Source organism: Carcharodon carcharias, chromosome 10 (genome assembly GCF_017639515.1).
Source record: "Carcharodon carcharias isolate sCarCar2 chromosome 10, sCarCar2.pri, whole genome shotgun sequence".
Taxonomy (NCBI): Eukaryota; Metazoa; Chordata; class Chondrichthyes; order Lamniformes; family Lamnidae; genus Carcharodon; species Carcharodon carcharias.
Genome location: NC_054476.1, coordinates 479,876 through 499,722, shown reverse-complemented (window position 1 = coordinate 499,722; position 19,847 = coordinate 479,876). Strand labels below are relative to the sequence as shown.

Sequence of the window (19,847 nt, the reverse complement as noted above, 5' to 3'; positions counted from 1 at the left end):
AACATGAAATCCACTAATTCTTTGCTTCGTGGATACACAGCAGTGACTTCAGCCACCACTCCGAAATCCGGAGCTCAAGCTTTGCAGCAGGTGACACTTCAGACTGCCCGAATAGGGCACATGAGGGTCCATGACTTCCCATATACTGCAGGGTGCGCATTCGACTCAACCGAGCTGACCTGCCAACTATAACTTTACAAGCTATTTATTACAATTAGAATAAGTAGAATAACTAACCAGTTACCCACCAATCAGCTTCCTCCCCTGTACCGAAGTAAGAGCCAGCTGCTGAAGGTGGAAAAAAAGGTAGAAGTACCTCCCTCACCTAACTCTCACTTTACACTCTGTGTTGCTTTGCGTGCACACTCAGTGCAGATGAGACAGCACTGAGGAAGCCTCTTTTTATTCTCCCTGAAAAACAACTGCTTCAACCTTCTGAAAACCAGCTTAAATTAGCTACCTAATTAACCAGCTGCAGCTACTCAGAGCACTTGTCTATCCCTGTTTTAAGGCTGGAATCAAACTTAAACTTTTCTTGCAGGGTAGTTTTTAGTTCATTGCTAAATTAAAGGAAAAAACGGAGACTTTAGATAGAAATTAACCCTTCTCTGACTCACCAGCTTTTAGTGGATACTAGCGTGAGTTCAAAGATGATCAAATCAGTTAGAGGACATAACCTTGGTTTCTTTTACCTAATTCAAAACCCATTAACAATTGGAAAGGACAGCAAAATTACTCATTTTTCAAAGGATCAGGCTTTTGACTTTGCATGTGAAATCGGCATCAGGTCTTCATCTTATAGATAAAAGCTAGCAATACTAAAGCTCATCAGTAATACAAAGAACTTAAATTTTCCAGTTTACAAAAATCTAACATTTCTGGCTGAAGCTCAAATAGCAGCTTTTCCTATATTCACTGTGATTGTCATTTTCAACCAGTCTTTCTTTCAGCATAGGAGAGTTTAGGAAATAATATGGACCACTAGTGTTTGTGCTAGATTTAATTCTTGGTACTGAAGTAGAATTGCAATGTATTTCAACCAGAACTGAAAGCGTTCATTGTTTTTCTATTCTTCTCATCCAGGTGGACAAGTTCACATGTTTCCACAATATACTCCATCTGCCAAACTTTTGCCCACTCACTTCACATATATATTCCTTTGCAGACACAGGTCCACTTCACAACCTACTCTTTTACCTATCTTTGTGTCATCAGCAAATTTAGCTACCATAATTCTGTCCCATCATCCAAGTCATTGATATAGATTGAAAATAGTTGAGGCCCTAGCACTGATCCCTGTGGTACTCCACTGGTTACAGCTTGTCAACCTGAAAATGGCCCATTTATGCCTACTGTTTCTTGTTAGCTAACCAGTCCTTCATCCATGGTAATATGTTACCCCCTGCACCATGAGCACATATTTTGCATAGTAACATTTGATGTGGAACCTTGGCAAATACCTTTTGGAAATCCAATGACACCACATCTACAGGCTCCCCCCTTATCCACATTGCTTGTTGCTTCCTCAAAGAACTCTAATAAATTAGTCAAGTAAAATTTCCCTTTCACAAAACCATGTTGGTTCTGCCTGATTGCATTAAGATTTTCTAAGTGCCCTGCTGTAAATTCCTTAACAACAGGTTCTAGCATTTTCCCTAGGACAGGTATTACGCTTACTGGCCTGAAGTTTCTGCTTTCCGTCTCCCTCCTTTTTTCAATATAGGGGTTCCATTTCCTACTTTCCAATCTGATGGGACCTTTCCAGAATCTAGGGAATTTTGGAAAATTAAAACCAATGCATCTTTCTCTGCAGCCACTTCTTTTAAGACCATCGGGTGAAGTCCATCAGTACCCTTTCACTGATGATTGTAATTGTTTCGAGTTCCCCCCTCCCATTCACCTCTTGATTTACAAGTATTTCTGGGTGTTATCTGTGTCTTCTACAGTGAGGACAAACAAAATATCTTTTCAACACTTCTGCACTTCCTTATTTCCTATTATTAATTCCCCATTCGCACTCGAGGACAAATGCTCCCTTCAATTATTCATTTCCTTTTCAAATACTGGCAAAAACTCTTACCATCTGTTTTTATACTTATAGCTAGCTTTCTCTTGTTCTCTAATTTCTCCTTTTTTTAAAGAAAAAAGTCATTCTTTGCTGGTTTTTAAATTGTGTCTAATCTTCTGATCTAACACTAATCTTTGCTGAATTGTATGCTTTTTCTTTCAATTTGATTGTACCTTTAACTTCCATGGTCACGGATGGTGCAACCTTGTCCTAGTGTCGTTCTCACTAGAAAGAATCTTTGCTGAGTAGGAAATATTTCCTTAAATGTCTGCCACTGCAACTATCGTCCTATCCTTTAACCTAATTTCCCAGCTCACTTTAGCCAGCTGTCTTCATACCCTTATAATTGCCTTTATTTAAGTTTAAAACACTAATCTTAGACTCACTCTTCTCACCCTCAAACTGAATGTGAAATTCAATCATGTTATGGTCGTTACTATGCAATTTCGTCATGAGGTCATTAATCCTGTCTCATTTCACATTACCAGGTCTAGAATAGCCTGGTTTCTGGTCAGCTCTAGAATGTGCTGCTTTAAAAAATTGTCCTGACAACACTGAGCTCATGTGATTCATCGAATCTGCATGTAGATTAAAATCGACCAATATTATTGCAGTACCTTTCTTACAAGCCCCAATTATTTCTTCCTGTATACTCTGTCCTACAGTGTAATTACTGTTAGGGGAACTATATACTACTCCCACAAATGTCTTCTTACCTTTGCTACTTCTTACCTCTATGCTAAATGATTCTACATTTTGATCTTTAGAACTAAGGCCACCACTTACAATTGTACGAATGTCATCCTTAGTTAATAGAGCTTTCCCTCCACCTTTTCCTTCTATTTTGAGGGGGCTTAAGAGTAGTTGATGAGAGGATGTTTCCCTCGTGGGTGAATCTACAACCTGGGGCAACAGTTTCTTTTAAGCTGATTTAAGACTTCTAAGAAACTTCTCTCATTGGGTTGTTAATCTTTGTAAGTCATCACCATAGAGAACAGTGGAGGCTGAGTCAATTAATATATTCAAAGCTGAGTGAGAGAGATTTTTGAACCACAAAGCAGTCAAAGGTTAAGGGAGGGAGGGGGAGGTGGTAAAGTGGAGATTAGACCACAATCAGATTAGCCATGGAGCAGGCTCAAGGGGTCAAATGGCCCACTCCTGGTCCTATTGCTTATGCTATATTATTAGCAACTAGTTTATCGCAGTCACACTGCTGTAAAATCTGGTAACTAGAAATAGGATGTCACTCACCTCTCTTGCTTCTACATCAGTTTGCTCCACATATTCTTCAGCTGCTTCAGGCTCTGCAAAAGTATGGTTAAAATAATATATGTGATTTAAGTCAAAACAGGACACATGAAAAAATATAAAAGACTTGCATTTATATTGCACCTTTCACAAACTTGTGACATCCCAAAGCACTTTACGGCTCATGAAGTACTTATGAAGTCCAGTCGCTGTTGTATTGAAGGAAATGCGGCTGCCAATCTGCGCATAAGGTGCCGCAAACAGGAATGAGATAATGACCAGATAATGTTTTAGCGATTTTGGCTGAGGATGAATAGTTACCAGGACACCAGGGAGAATGCCCCTACTCTTCTTCAAAATAGTGCCATGTGATCTTTTGGATCCACTTGAGAGGGCAGACAGGGGCTCAGTTTACGCTTGAGCATTGCTGAAAAAAAAGAGACATGTTAAAGCTGTTCGTCTTGCACTCATCAGGCCATGTGTCCTCATGAGGGTAAGAAGATTCGACATGTCTCTTTTTTCAGCAATGCTCAAGTTCTGTCCTAACAAACGACAACTTGAACTTAAATTCCAAAGAGCAACAGAGCAGGAAAGCCTTGCGTTTCAAAGAGAAAGGGAAAAAAGAGAAACTAGAACTACAAATTAGAAAGAAAATTTCAATGGGACAGTGAAAGAGTTTGATTACACGAACTGGGAGTAGCAGAGAGACTTGACTAGTCAGCTTTAACTCGGTTTTGATTTGGCAAGGAATATTCACCTGGCGCCAAATGTAGTGAGAAAGGAATTGCAATTTATTTTGTATCTTTTGAGAAATTACAATGGCCAGGAAAAATTTGGGATTTTGTTTTAAAAAAGGAGTATTTTGGTAGCGAAAGTGGGGGAGGTTTATTCAACCCTTTCAATCTGCAGATTACTATACAGTTAAGACAGCTGTACTTAATGTGAATTAGTTCCAGAAGCTTACAAGCAGAAATTAGAAAACCGAGGAAGAGAAAGAATCTGAAGACAAAAAACCTGTTGCCAGGCTCCTCAAGGATCCTGCAGGATGCATTTGAGTTTTTAATCAGGTGAGATATGTATCATAGGCAAATCATGTTAGCTGTAAGAGATAGTGACTGGACTGATACACAAGGCATACCATCTCATAAGTCACATACTCTTCATTAAAATCAGAGCTAATTTGGATATTTAAATAGAAGTCACACTTAGTCACCCATACAAATTAGGGCAATTTTCAGCCAAGTTTTGTTCATAAACAAAAATGAAAACAAAGGAAGGCAGGAGCAATCATTTTTGCTTGCTTTGATACCACTTTTTCAGGTAAAGTGCAGTCCAGTTGAGCATGTAACTATTTGTTCTAAATAACTGTTATGTAGGAAGATGTCCAGGTGTTTGTTTTCACGGGTCAGATGTGGGTACACTATGGGACCTTGGTGCCTTCAAGGGTAAATTTATGTTTCCCATTTTGTTCCCAGCTTGCTGATACAAAATAGATTTGGGTGTTCTGAAATTAGGATTTTCCACTGATGAGGCAACACCGGCGAGAACAGTTCTTGCAAGTCTCCAAATGATCAAGAATAGAGGGGAAAAAAAACAAATAAGCAGTACAAGAATAAGTAGGACTAAGCTGAGATTCAAAAGTTAGGTCTTGGGGAGTCACATTGATCACTGTAGCATTTTGAATTTCACTTTTAGAGAGCATTATACTTCCAAAAAGAGACAGTTAATGAATGAGGTGCACAATAATATTTATAAAATGGCATTAATTAGAATCTAAAACCTATGGGAATCTATAAAACCATGTTAAAATATCTGATTTAAGTGTAAAAAATTCATGATTACTAAGGCATGAATAAGCATATGGGGGAAGGGAGGGAAAATGTCAGTGAACCAAGGCACGAGGTTTGTGTCCTACAATGGAACAGATTTTGTGACCAGCATGAATAAAAGCTTCTGCAAAGTAAAAAGCAATGTAATATATTAAAATTCATGCATTAAAATGCAAGTACTCTATTTAACTGGAAAAGACCATACTAGTTTTATACCTGGTTCTGGAGGCTGTTCTTCAACAGGTACAGGGGACGGTTCCTCCTCTTCACACACACCATTCTGGTGATTATGAATGCTGTCAAAGTAGCCACTCTGTAGCAGCCTGTTGACAATTGTCTTCAGGCTTTTATCTGGAAATTAGAAATTACTTCAGTATTTGACTGTTCTGAAACAAATACAAGGTATTGGAGGTGTTGGCAGCCTTAAAAGTGGACAAATCTCCAGGTCGAGACGATTTGTGCCCCAGACTGCTGAGGGAGGCAAGGGAGGAGATCGCAGGGATTCTGACCCAAATTTTTAATTTCTCTCTGGTTACGGGGGAGGTGCCAGGGGACTGGAGAACAGCTAGTGTTGTTCCGCTATTTAACAAGGGTTGTAGAGATAAGCCAGGGAACTACAGGCCAGTGAGCCTCACATCAATGGTAAGGAAACTATTAGATTCTCTCCTTCAGTATTTTCTCTATCTCCACTTGGAGAGGCAAGGTTTGATCAAGGATAGTCATCATGGCTTTGTCAGAGGGAGGTCATGCCGAACAAATTTGATTGAACTTTTTTGAGGTGGTGACCAGGTGTGTAGATGAGGGTAGTGCAGTTGATGTAGTTTATATGGATTTCAGCAACGCCTTTGACAAGGTCCCACATGGGAGACTTATAAAGAAGGCAAATGCACATGGGATACAGCGTAATTTGATAAGGTGGATTCAAAATTGGCTTAGTTCTAGGAAACAGAGGATGATGACAGAACGCTGCTTCAGTGACTGGAAGCCAGTGTCCAGTGGCGTACCACAGGGATCTGTGCTGGGTCCCCTATTATTCGTCATTTATATAAATGACATAGATGACTGTGGGGGTTAGGATAAGTAAGTTTGTGGATGACACAAAGATTGGCCGGGTGGTTAACAGTGAAGTTGAGTGTCTTGGGCTACAGGAAGATATAGACGGGATGGTCAAATGGGCAGATAAGTGGCAGATGGAATTTAACCCTGAAAAGTGTGAGGTGATACACTTTGGAAGGAGTAATTTGGCAAGGAAGTACTCAATGAATGGCATGACATTAGGAAGTTCTGAGGAACGAACTATTCTAATCCCATTTTCCAGCACTAGGCCCATAGCCTTGAATGCCATGGCATCGCATGGCACATCCAAATACTTTGTAAATGTTCCGAGGGTTTCTGCCTCCATCACCCTTTCAGGCAGTGAGTTCCAGATTCCCACCACCCTCTGAGTGAAAGAATTCTTCCTCACAATCCCTCTAAACCTCCTGTCCCTTACCTTAAATCAATGCCCCCTGATTATTGATCCTTCCACCAAGGGGAAAAGCTCTTTCCTGTCTACCCTATCTATGTTCCTCAGTTTTGTACACCTCAGTCATGTCCCCCCCCTCAAGCTCCTCTGTTCCAGAGAAAATAACCCCAGTCTATCCAATCTCTCCTCATAACTAAAACTCTCCAGCCCAGGCAACATCCTGGTAAATCTCCTCTGCTCTCTCTCCAGCGTAATCACATCCGTCCTACAATGCAGATTCCGGAACTACACTTAGCACTCTAGCTGTGGCCTAACCAACGTTTTATACAGTTCCAGCATAACCTCCCTGCTATTATATTCTATGCCTCGGCTAATAAAGGCAAGTATCTCATACGCCTTCTTAACCACCTACCTTCAGGGAGATGCACGCCCAGGTCCCTCTACCCTTGGTACTTCCCAGGGTCCTACCATTCATTGTGTATTCCCGTGCCCTGTTTGCCCTGCCCAAGTGCATCACCTCACATTTATCTGGATTAAATTCCATTTGCCGCTGATTAGCCAATCCAACCTGCCCATCTATATCCTCCTGCAATCTAAGGCTATCCTCCTATTTACTACCCCACCAATTTTCGTCTCATCCACGAATTTACTGATCAACCCATCCTACGTTCAAATCTAAATTGTTTATATATACAAGCAGCAAGGGACCCAACAGAGATCCCTGTGGAACCTGGCTGGACACAGGCATCCAGTCACAAAAACATCCAACGACCATTACCCTCTGTTTCCTGCCACTCAGCCAATTCTGGATCCAATTTACCAAATTGCCTTGGATCCCATGGGCTCTTACCTTCATTATCAGTCTCCCATATGGGACCTTATCAAAAGCCTTGCTGAAGTCCAAGTAGACTACGCAAAATGCATTGCCCTCATCTACAAACCTGGTCACCTCTTCCAAAAATTCAATCATATTGGTCAGACATGACCTCCCCCTTAACAAAATCATGCTGACCGTCCTTGATTAATTCCTGCCTCTCCAAGTGTAGATTAATTGTGTCCCTCAGAATTGCTTCCAATTGTTTCCCCACCACTGAGGTTAGACTGACTGGCCTGTAGTTCCCTTGTTTATCCCTTCCTCCCTTTTTGAATAGCAGTACCACATTGGCTGCCCTCCAGTCCTCTGGCATCTCTCCTGTGGCAAGAGTGGTATTGAAAATTATTGCCAGCGCCCCTATCTCCTCCCTTGTCTCACTCAACTGCCTGGGATACATTTCATCCAGGCCTGGAGATTTATGTACTTTTAAGCCTGCCAGACCACATAAAACCTCCTCCCTTTCTATGCCAATTTTTTCAATTATATCACAGTCCTGCCTGATTTCCATACCCATGTCGTCCCCCTCACTTGTGATATAAAGCATTCATTTAGAACCCTACCTACGTCTTCCAGCTCCACACACAAATTACCAATATGGTCCGTAATGGGCCCTGCTCTTTCCCTAGTTATCCTCTTGCTCTTTATGTACTTGTAAAATAACTTTGGATTTTCCTTTATTTTAACTGCCAATGTTTTTTCGTGCCCCCTTTTTACTTTCCTAATTTCATTTTTAAGTTCCCCCCTACACATTCTATACTGCTCTAGGGCTTGCACTGTTTTGAGCCCTCGGTTATCTGCCATAAGCCTCCCTTTTCCTCTTTATCCAATCCTGTATATCCCTCCACATCCAGGGTGCCCTGGATTTGTTAGTCCCACCCTTTATATCTTTACCGGAATATGTTGGCCCTGTACTCTCCCTATTTCCTTCTTGAATGAGCCTCACTGCTCTGATGCAGATTTACCTAAAGGTAGCTGCTCCCAGTCCACTTTGGCCAAATCATATCTGATCTTATTAAAATCAGCCTTTCCCCAATTTAGAACTCTGATTTTTGGCCCATCCTTGTCTTTTTCCATAACAACCTTGAATCTAATGGAGTTATGATCACTATCTGCAAAATGCTCCCCCCCCACTAATTCCTCTACCACTTGACCAGCTTCATTCCCTAAAATTAAGTCCAGGAACACCCCCTCTCTTGTAGGGCCTTCTACATACTGGCTTAAAAAGCTCCCTGGAGGCATATTAAGAATTCCGCTCTCTCTAAACCTATCACACTATGACTAACCCAGTTAATGTTGGGGAAGTTGAAACCCCCCCCACTATTACTACCCTATTATTTTTACACTTCTCTGAAATTTGCCTACATATCTGCTCTTCTATTTCTCTCTGACTGTTTGGGGGCCTAGCAATGTGATTGTTCCCTTTTTGTTTTTACGTTCTACCCATATGGCTTCATTTGAGAAGCCTAAGATGTTATTCCTCCTTAATACTTAAAATTGCTTCCTTGATCAATATTGCGATACCCCCTCCTTATAGCTCCTTCCCTGGAGACCCTATATCCTGGTCGTGCGAATGTTACCTGCCACTTGTCAGCCCAAGCCTAGATATTATCCAGGTCTTGCTGCATTTTGACATAGTATCTGAGGAGTCGCAAATGGCACTGAACATTGTGCAATCATCAGGGAACATCCCCACTTCTGACTTTATGATGGGAGAAAGGTCATTGATGAAGCAGCTGAAGATGGTTGGGCTGAGGACATTGTCCTGAGGAACTCCTGCAGTGAAGTCCTGGAGCTGAGATGACTGACCTCCAACAACCACAACCATCTTCTTTTATGCTAGACATGACTCCAACCAGCAGAAAGCTTCCCCCTGATTCCCATTGACTCATGTTTTGCTAGGGCTCCTTGATGACACACTCAGTCAAATGCTGCCTTAATATCAAGGGCAGTCATTCGCACTTCAGCTCGTCAGTCCATGTTTGAACCAAGGCTGTAATGAGGTCAGGTGCTGAGCAACCCTGCCAGAACCCAAACTGGGCATCAGTGAGCAGGTTATTGCTAAGCAAGTGCCGATTGATAGCACTGTTGATGACCCCTTCCTTTACTTTACTGATGATCAAGAGCAGACTGATGGGGCGGTAAATGGCTGGGTTGGATTTGTCCTTTTTGTGCACAGGACATACCTGGGCAATTTTCCACATAGCCGGGTAGATGCCAGCATTGTAGCTGTACTGGAACAGTTTGGCTAGGGGCACAGCAAATTCTGCAGCACAGGTCTTCAGTACTATTGCCAGAATATTGTCAGGACCCATAGCCTTTGCAGTATCCAGTGCCTTCAGCTGTTTCTTGATATCACATGGAGTGAATCGAATTGGTTGAAGACTGGCATCTGTGATGCTGGGGACCTCCAGAGGAGGCCAAGATGGATCATCCACTCGGCACTTCTGGCTTAAGGTTATAGCAAATCCTTCAGCCTTACCTTTTGCACTGGTGTGCTGGGCTGCTCCATCATTGAGGATGGGAATATTTGTGGAGCCTCCTCCTCCAGTGAGTTAATTGTCCACCACTACTCGTGACTGGGTGTGACAGGACTGCAGAGCTTAGAACGGATCCATTGGTTGTGGGTCACTTAGCCCTGTCTATCAACTGAGTGGCTTGCTAGGCCATTTCAGAGGGTATTTAAAAGTCAACCACATTGCTGTGGGTCTGGAGTCACGTGTAGGCCAGACCAGCCAAGGGCAACAAATTTCCTTCCTTAAAAGACATCAGTCCAATCAACCCAATTGTCGAACAACTTATTCTCAAATTACACAGCAAGACACAAATGACTAGATTTAGAAAAGTGAAATAGATTGGCCAGCGTTCTGATCTGTATGCAATTAACATTGAACAAAAAAACCTCCAAAGATGAACAATGCCCAAGTTAAGTTTCACATGGTTAAATGAGACATCTTTAATGTGCATTCCAAAAAAGTGAACAGTTCTTTTCAAACAGGGTGGAGAGGGAAGAAAGAATCCAGTGAGTTGCCTCAGTCACATATATAATCACAAACATAACAATCGTGACCCCAATAATTATTGCACACAGTTAGTCTTATAACACTTCTTTAAATATTTCACAATTAATAGGCTACTGACTACAGATTTAAATAAATTTTCATCCAGTCTGCATTCCCTGAAATTTTATTCTACAAGAATTGCTTGCTATGCAATCATTCTGCTGCAATCTAAATGATAGATTTATGTCTTGCCATTTCAAATCCCTTTGACTGGGTTTGTCACTTTGAAACTAATTATATGTGCTTCCTCTCAAACCAAGGTCCATGGCAACCCTTTTTCCACACATTGTGTGCTGGATCGCTCTTAGGCTCTTTACACTAACCTCAGATCCCCAAGATTTTGTCCCATTTCCTGCTCTGTACTTTCATGACTCCCTTCATTCCTTATTCATTTTTTTTAAGATTCTAGTCTATATTCATCCAACTCCTTCAGATCTCATGCACTCAGCAAATAATGTCAAGCGTCAACTGAACGAGGTTGATAGCAACCGTGTTTCTGAATCAGAAGATTGTAGGTTCAAGTCCCACTCCAGGATTTGAAAACCATCTAGGTGGAAGTCACTTCCAGGGCGATACCTACATTTTTGTACCACCAAAAGTCGTGTCTTTTAAATGAGACATTGAACCACTGGTTACGGTGGACATAAGATACTTACTATTCAAACAGGGCAAAATTTTTCTGGACAATGTACCTCTCTCAATCAATACAATTATTTGCAGTTTCTTGTTGTCCATGAATTATCTGTCACACAGTACAGCACAGGAGGCCATTCAGCCCACTGAATCTGTGACAATTCTAAGAGTAATCCAGTTAGCATCATTACCTTCCAAACCCCAGCAACTTTTTTCTCCTTCAGGTATTCATCCAATTCCCTTTGACAGCTACAATTGAATCTGTTTCTACCGCCCTATAGGCAGCGCATTCTAAATCTTAACTATTTGATGAGTTTTTTTCCCCTCATGTCATTTCTGGTTCTTTTGTCCATGCCCTTAAATCCATACTCTTTGGAGTGCAGGGATTCAGCCAGTGGTAGCTTCTTTTTATTTATTGTATCTTAGCCCTTAATGATTTTAAACACATTTATCAAATTTTTTAAGCCTTCTATGTGCTTAGGAAGCCAACCCCAGCTAATCCAGTTTATCTATGTAACTGCAACCCTTTATCACTGGAGCCATTCTCGTAAACATCTTCTGCATCCATTCCAAAAGCCTTTATAACTTTCCTAAAATGCGGTGCCCAGAATTGGGCACAATAATCCAGCTGATGCCTAATTACTGTTATATATAGGTTTAGCATAATTTTCTGGCTTTTACACTCTATGCCTCTATTTATAAAACCCAGAAACTATTGCCTTGAAGCCTCTTGACACCCTCACCACTCACATTCCCACCAAGTTTTATGTTGTCAGTAAACTTGGAAATATTACATTTGGTTCCTTCACCCAAACCATTGATACAAATTGTGAATAGCTGGGGCCCAAGCACTGATCCCTGCGGCACCCAACTAGTCACCGCCTGCCACTCCAAAAAAGACCCATTTATTCCTATTCTGTTTCCTGTCTGCTAATCAATTCTCAATCCATGCTAATGTATTATCCCCAATACTGTGTGTTTTAATTTTACACAAGAAATTCATGTGGGTCTTTATCAAACGCTTTCTGAAAATCCAAATACACCACATCAACTGGTTCTCCCTTATCTATTCTGCTAGTTACACCCTCAAAAAACTACAATCGGCTTGTCCAACATGATTTCCTTTTCATAAATCCAGGTTGACTTTGTCTCATCCTGTTGGTGCTTTCTAAGTGTCCTGTTATCACATCCTTTATAATAGGCTCTAACATTTTCCCATCTAAAAGTCACAAATCAGGAGTGCGATGAAATACTCTCCACTTGCCAGGATGAGTGTGCCTCTAACAACACTCAAGAAGCTTGACACCATCCAGGACAAAGCAGCCCTCTTGGTTGGCACCCCATCCACAAACATTCACTCCCTCCAACACCAACGCACAGTGGCAGCAATGTGCACCATCTACAAGATGCACTGCAGCAACTCACCAAAACTCCTTAGACAGCACCTTCCAAACACATGACTGCTACCATTTAGAAGGACAAGGGCAGCAGACACATGGGAACACCATCACCTGGAAGTTCCCCTCCAAGCCACTCACCAGCCTGACTTGGAAATATATCACTGTTCCTTCATTGTCACTGGGTCAAAATCCTGGAACTCCTTCCTTAACAGCAGTGGCTGTACCTACACCACACAGACTGCAGCGGTTCAAGGCAGCAGCTCACCACCAAGGGCAATTAGGGATGGCCAATAAATGCCGGCCTAGCCAGCGACACCTGCATCCCACGAATGAATAAGAAAAAAATCCAAACCCTTATTAGAATATAGGCCTCTCGTCTCTACCAGGAAGTTCGGGAAAAATAGCCTGTTGTCCAGTGTTTTCACACTTCCGTTTCAGACTTCTTTACGTAAAGATCGGCTGTCCTCTGAATGGTAATTATCCTAGGGATGCTTATGAATTTCTCAAACCCAGGTTTTTCCACTTACCTTACATTTAACACTAACCCCAACCTAAAAGTTATACTTTAAAAAACATTAAGTATGAAATTAGAAATTTACAACACAGTCCAGAGCTTCGCAAGGAATATTCACATTCTGTTTGCTTTCAAAATAAAATGCAGAATTTCAGGGTGCTTCCCGATGGGGAGGCAATGGCATAGTGGTGTTGTCACCAGACTCGTAATCCAGAGACCCAGGTAATGCTTTGGGGGCCGGGATTCAAATCCCACCAGATGGTGAAATTGGAATTTGAATAGAACTCTGGAATTAAGTCTAACGATGACCAAGAGACCATTGCCGATTGTCGCAAAACCCATCTGGTTTGCAGAGAAAGAAACCTGCCGTCCCTATTTGGTCTGGCCTACATACAACTCCAGAGCAATGTGGTTGATTCTTAAATGCCCTCTGAAATGGCCTAGCAAGCCACTCAGTTCTCAAAGACAATTAGGGATGGACAATAAATACTGGCCTAGCCAGCCATCCCACAAACGAATAAAAGAAGTAACATGATTTGACATTTATTTTGTACTAATCAAAGATCAGGCTGTTCGTCATTTCCCACTTGAATCATTACCGTGAGGAGTAAGACATTGGTGCATTTAGGCAGAGCAGAAAGTAGAGACATAGAAGTTCTTTCCATGCTTTTTTTTTTAAACAAATTTGATGCTTTCGTTGTCCATGTAAAACCAACACCCGCAATGAGCAAGTAGTTGTCTAGATAGAGAAAATGGAAGATGATCCCCTTTCATCAGGATCCAAGGTCGCAACTCAAGGGACCATTCAACTCATTATGCCAATATTAACAAGTTTTATAGCAACCTCAATCTTATTCTCCCGTATCCTTTTGTTATTTTCATTTTCTTCATCCAATTCTGTTGCTCATTTCAATAGTGACTTGAAGTATTTTATCTTCCACCAGCATCTCACTGGAAAAAATATTCTAATTTCCAGTGTTAATCAAGTCTGTGCACCCTCATGGATTCTCCAGCAAAAGGAAACAGCTTTTTCAAAACTTTCGGAAGTTTGCGCAAATGTGAAATATCAAAGTAGCACAAAACATCTGAGGTAGCGTCATTTTAAAGTCCACTTGAAGAATGAAACACAAGATATTAATTCAAGCGGTCAGAAATTACACAAGCTCGCAATTTTGATTTAACTCTCCTCCTGCTTACTCAGATATTTACCAAGTAATATTACCTTGTTCTGTCTCCTATTTAGCTATCAAGTGTTATGTTTGTTTCCCTGTTTGCACTCTGATTCAGATTTCAAAAGCATTAAAGGAATCTCCAATGCCTACAATTTTTGAAGAGAACGGTGCCTGCAACAAACACACATGTATCCAAACCATTAAAAGTTCTAAAGTGCACTTCACTTTTGTGTATTGTGAATGTTGGTAGAAACTTTTTAACCCCCTCAATTCCATTGAAAACAGTTAAATTGGTAGCATTTGTAGGTTGATAATGGCATTGAAATTTGTTGTGACATACAACCATTCCCTCTTAATTCTTTATCACATATCCTCATTAGCACATCAATTTCCCAACAGATAGCAACCAGCCAAACCTCTGACAACAACACTATCATCTAGTAATTATTTGTCACATGGCACCTATTTTCCTCCTCCACTTCATTAATATCTGGTTGAAGAGCACTCGGTCAACCAGTTCCCAGGTTTCTGCAACTCTCAACAGAAAGCAGGCACAAGATCATCCTGGATAGCTATCTCCTGTTTTCCCATCAGGGCTGCAGAATTACAACTGGTCACATTTGATGCACAGAATTCTCTCTTAGGAATCTACATTCTAATACTTGGTACGTTGTTTAGAGCTCTAATGTCACTTCACCTCAGCTAATGAAGGCTGACTTCAGATCATAAATAAATAAAAGAAACTCAACTATGACATCCTATTGCAGTTTTACCATACCTTGCAAAAGCAAAATCAGCTTTATAGAAATATAGTATCTTTGAGGTGAGGTGAGGCAACACCAAAGTTTAAACCGCTATGCATTTTAGTTGTCTTTTAAGATGCCTTGATGAACAAGCACAATTCCTATTTAGAAATCAGCAAAGTGCAGCCAAAATATTGATAAAAAGGGATAAATTATAATGACAGTAAGGGCATTGACAATTAGATAAGAAGGAAAAAAGCAGTTAAAGTAAATGTTAATCCTTAGAAGCAGAGGCTGGATAAATCATGAGGAATTAAGAAGTGGCAAAGACACTGAACAAATATTTTGTATCCTTCACAGTAGTTGCATACTAGAAATAGGGGGTAACCTAGGGGCTAAAAAGAATGAGGAAATTAAGGTAATTAATATCAGCAAATAAAAAGTATTGGGGAAACTAAAGGAACTAAAATCTGAAAATCTCCAGGGCCTGATGGCCTACATCTTAGGGCTCTTAGTGGATGCACTGGCTTTAATTTTCCATAATTTCTTAATGGGAACAGTCCTATTAGATTTAAAGTTGGCAAATATAACACCACTTTTCAAGAAAGGAGGGAGAGAGAAAACAAGAGAACTACAGGCCAGTCAACCTGAATAAGTTGTTGCGAAAATACTGGAGTCTATTATTAACAATGCTCTTGGAAAATCTTAGTATGATTAGAACAAAGCCAACATGGTTTTACGAAAGGGAAATCCTGTTCATCTTTTGAGGGTGTAACTATTAGGGTAATAAAGGGGAACCAGTAACTGTACCATACTGAATTTTCAAAAATCATTCAATAAGGTGCCATACAGAAGGTTAATATACAATAGAAGGGCTCATGGAATTGGGGGTAATACAGTAGCATGTATAGACGATTGGTCGATGGACAGAAAACAAGAGTAGACATAAAAGGGACATTTTCAAGTTGGCAGACTGTGACCAGTGAGGTGCTGCAAGGATCTGTGCTGGGGCCTCAGTTATTTACAATCTTTAATAATGACTTAGATGAAGTGACGTATCTAAGTTTACTTATGATATAGAGCTAGGGTGGAAATTTAAGCTATGAGGAGGGCACAGAGGCTGTGAAGGGATACAGACGGGTTAAGCCAGTGGATAAGATGGCAGATGGAGTATAATGTGGGCCAGTATGAGGTTCTGTCGAAGGGTCATGAGGACTCGAAACGTCAACTCTTCGCCGCCGATGCTGTCAGATCTGCTGAGTTTTTCCAGGTAATTCTGTTTTTGTTTTGGATTTCCAGCATCCGCAATTTTTTGTTTTTATCCCAGTATGAGGTTATTCACTTTGATCGTGAGAATAGAAAACCAGATTATTTTTAAAAAGGTGTCAAAATTGTAAATGATGATGTTGTGAGTGCGCTGGTTAAAGGAACACAAAGTTAGCATGCAGGTTTAGCATGCAATTAGGAAGGCAAATGGCATGTTAGCCTTTACTGCAAAAGGATTGGCATACAGGAATAAAGTAGTCTTGCTACAATGCAGAAGGCTTTGGTGAAACCACAACTGGAACACTGTGCGCAGTTTCGGTCTCCACAGTCTACCACGACAGCAAAGGTTCATGAAATTGGTCCCTGGGTTGAAGGGATTGTCCTATAATGAAAGGCTGAGTAAATTGGGTCTACATTTTCTAGAGTTTAGAAGGAGGACAAGTGATCTCATTGAAACATTGAAAATTCTGAAGGGGTTTGATAGGGTAGGTACTGAGAGATTGTTTCTGCTGCTCAGGGAATTTAAAACATGGGGTACAGTCTCAGGAAAAGGGGACAATTTTTAGGACTGAAACGAGGAGAAATTACTTCATTCAAAGGTTGGTCAATCTTTGGAATTCTCTACCTCACAGGGTTGTGGATGTATCATCATTGAATATATTTATGGCTGGAATAGATGACCTTTAGTCTCACGGAATCAAGGTCTACTGCTCCTATTTCTTGTGTTGTGTTCTTCTACATCCAGGGCAAATAGCGTGGAGAGATTTACATTTTAGCAATCAAAAATTGAGTTATAGCAGGTGTTATGAACCAGTTAGGGACTGTTAACATTTGAAAAGAAATTTAAACACCTCGCTTTAATCAATAGAACTAAACCGCAAGATTTCACTTTTTTTAAAACGAATCACAGACTTTATATGCAGAACAAATTAAATAAAACAAGCACCATTAACTCAACAATATGGTTTACAAATACATGTGTTATGCACTCAGCTTTACTTCTTACTTCCCCCAAGAACACTTAGAAGGCACGTCAATCATGAAGTTATTTACTTGTGTCGAGATTGCCGTAAGTTTCCACAATCCTCAGGAGAATTCTCCTCAGTTTCAGCTTTCCTCAGAGATCCAACTTTCATTTACCATATCTTGACGATGGATGCCTCAGTCCCTCATTCTGGTTACTTATCAATATTTCCAAACTAATTCAGCTGGTTACTTTCTTTTGCAATTAGACACTGAGGCCCACTGTAGGTTCCCCCACTAGCTTCAAACTGGGCAATCATCCAGCTTTTGTTCCCTCAAAATTTAAACTGAGATTAATACAAAAATTTATCGATCGCTGTCTTGAGCATCCTCAGTGATTGAGCTTCCATGGCCCAGTGGAGTAGAGAATTCCAAAGGCTCACTACCTCTAACTGAAGAAATTTGTCCCAGTCTCAGTCTTAAATTTCATGCTCTAGTGTCTGACACTGTCTCTCCTAGTTCTAGAACCCCCAACCTAGGGAAGCGTCCTTTCTGCATCTACTCTATCATGCCCTGTAACAATCTTGTAAGTTTCAATGAGATTACCTCTCATTCTAAACTGTAGAGAATATAGGCCCCATCTCCTTAATCTCTCCTCATAGGACAGTACCGCCATCCCAGGAATTAGTCTGGTGAACCTCTGTTGCACTCCTTTAAGTATATCCTTCCTTAGATAAGGGGACTAAAACTATACAAAACACCCCAGGTGCAGTCAAACCATGGTTCTATACAATTGGAGCAAAATATCTTTATTGCAAGAGAAGTTGGTAGAGGAGTAAGGACCAACATGCCATTTGTCTTCCTAATTGCTTGCTGCACCTGAAGGTTAGTTTTCAGTGACTATGAACAAGGACAACCAGGTCCCTTCGGACATCAACACTTCTCAATCTCTCATCATTTAAGAAATACTCTGCACCTTCGTTCCTCCTAATAAAGCGGATAACTCCACAATATATCCCATCAGCCATGTTCTTAGCCCACTCACTAACCTGGTCAAATCACCTTGAAGCCTCCGTGTATCAACCTAACAGCACACATTCTCACCTAGTTTTTCACATCTGCAAACTTGGAAATATTACATTTAGTCCCCACATCCAAGTCATTGACATGGATTGTGAACAGCTGGGGCCTAAGTATTGATGCGTGCGGTACCCCAGTAAGCACAGGCTGGCAACCTGAGAACGACGTTTTGTTCCTACTGTTTTCTGTCCCATCTTTAATCTTGAGTCCATGCCAGCACATTACCCCCTACTACAGGTGCTCTTGATACGAACATAGAAATTAGGAGTAGGCCACTCAGCCCCTCGAGCCTGTTCCGCTATTCAATAAGATCATGGCTGATCTGACTGTAGCCTCAATTCCACATTCCTGCCTCCCCCAATAACATTTCACCCCCTTGCTTATCAAGAGTCTACCTACCTCTGCCTTAAAAATATTCAAAGACTCTGCTTTGACTGCCTTTTAAGGACAGAGAACAGTGTAACCTTCAGGGAGAAAAAAAATCTTCTCATCTCTATCCCAAATGAGCATCCCCTTATTTTTAAACAGTGACCCCTGGTTCTAGGTTTTCCCACAAGAGGAAACATCCTCTCCACACCCACTGTCAAGACCCCTCATGATCTTAAAGGTTTCAATTAAGTCATCTCTTAATCTTCCAAACTTCAATAGATACAATCCTAATCTGTCCAACCTTTCTTCATAAGCCAACCCACTCATTCCTTGTATTAGTCTACTAAACCTTCTCTGAACTGCTTCTAATGCATTTATTCCCTTCCTTAAATAAGGAGACCAACACTGTACAGGGTACTCCAGATGTGGTCTCACCAGTGCCCTGTACAACTGAAGTATAACCCCCCTACTTTTGTATTCAATTCACCTTACAATAAATGATAATATTCTATTGGCTTTCCTGCAGACTAGCCCTTTGTGATTCATGCATGTCAGGAAGAGATATTTATGTATATAATGTTATTGGAATTTTTTTTTAAATAGAGGTTTAGTCTTGTGTGTGTAAATGGAATTAAAGCCATCTAGTCTGGGTGCTTTGATGGATAGTAGTTTTGAGATGTAAACAGTAGGTAGAAGGTATATTTGCATTTTGTTGAATATAGCATTCAAGAGTGGAAGTGAAATCTTGCGCCTAGCTAGGAGACCTCAATCAATGTTTATATTACTAATAAAATTGGTATTATGAAACGGGTTCAAAGGGCCTGGTGGTACAATGAGAATTTGTATTCAAAGGGAAAGGCTGGGTATAACAGAAGGGTTTTGAGTGTGCAGGGCAGAGGCATGTAAGATTTTTAAGCCTGTAAGCCTTCAATGGTCTGCAAAGGAACAAATTGGAAGGAACCTTATTTTGAATTCGTAAAGTGAAAATGCTTTGCCTAGTGTCTGGTTAAGTCTCATTTAGTTTGATATTAAAACCTCTCGAGAACTGGTGATCTTATTCCTGGATTTAAAGCTGCAACTCAAAACATACCAATTGAAAATACAGATTACGACAGTTGTTTAAAGTTTCCCTTCGGGATTTTATCAACTGCTGTGTCATAACAT

At 40.8% G+C, this 19,847-nt stretch overlaps 1 protein-coding gene across 1 annotated transcript in view; it reads right to left on the bottom strand.

Annotated features, from left to right (window-relative positions):
• The window catches only part of caprin1b (cell cycle associated protein 1b), a 200,413-nt gene that overhangs the window by 125,353 nt on the left and 55,213 nt on the right, over window positions 1–19,847 (bottom strand). The window contains exons 6-7 of the mRNA XM_041197734.1: window positions 5,362–5,496; window positions 3,320–3,372 (exon numbers count right to left, since the gene is read on the bottom strand). Coding sequence (XP_041053668.1) covers window positions 3,320–3,372; window positions 5,362–5,496 — 188 coding nt within the window. The remainder of the gene's footprint in view (window positions 1–3,319; window positions 3,373–5,361; window positions 5,497–19,847) is intronic.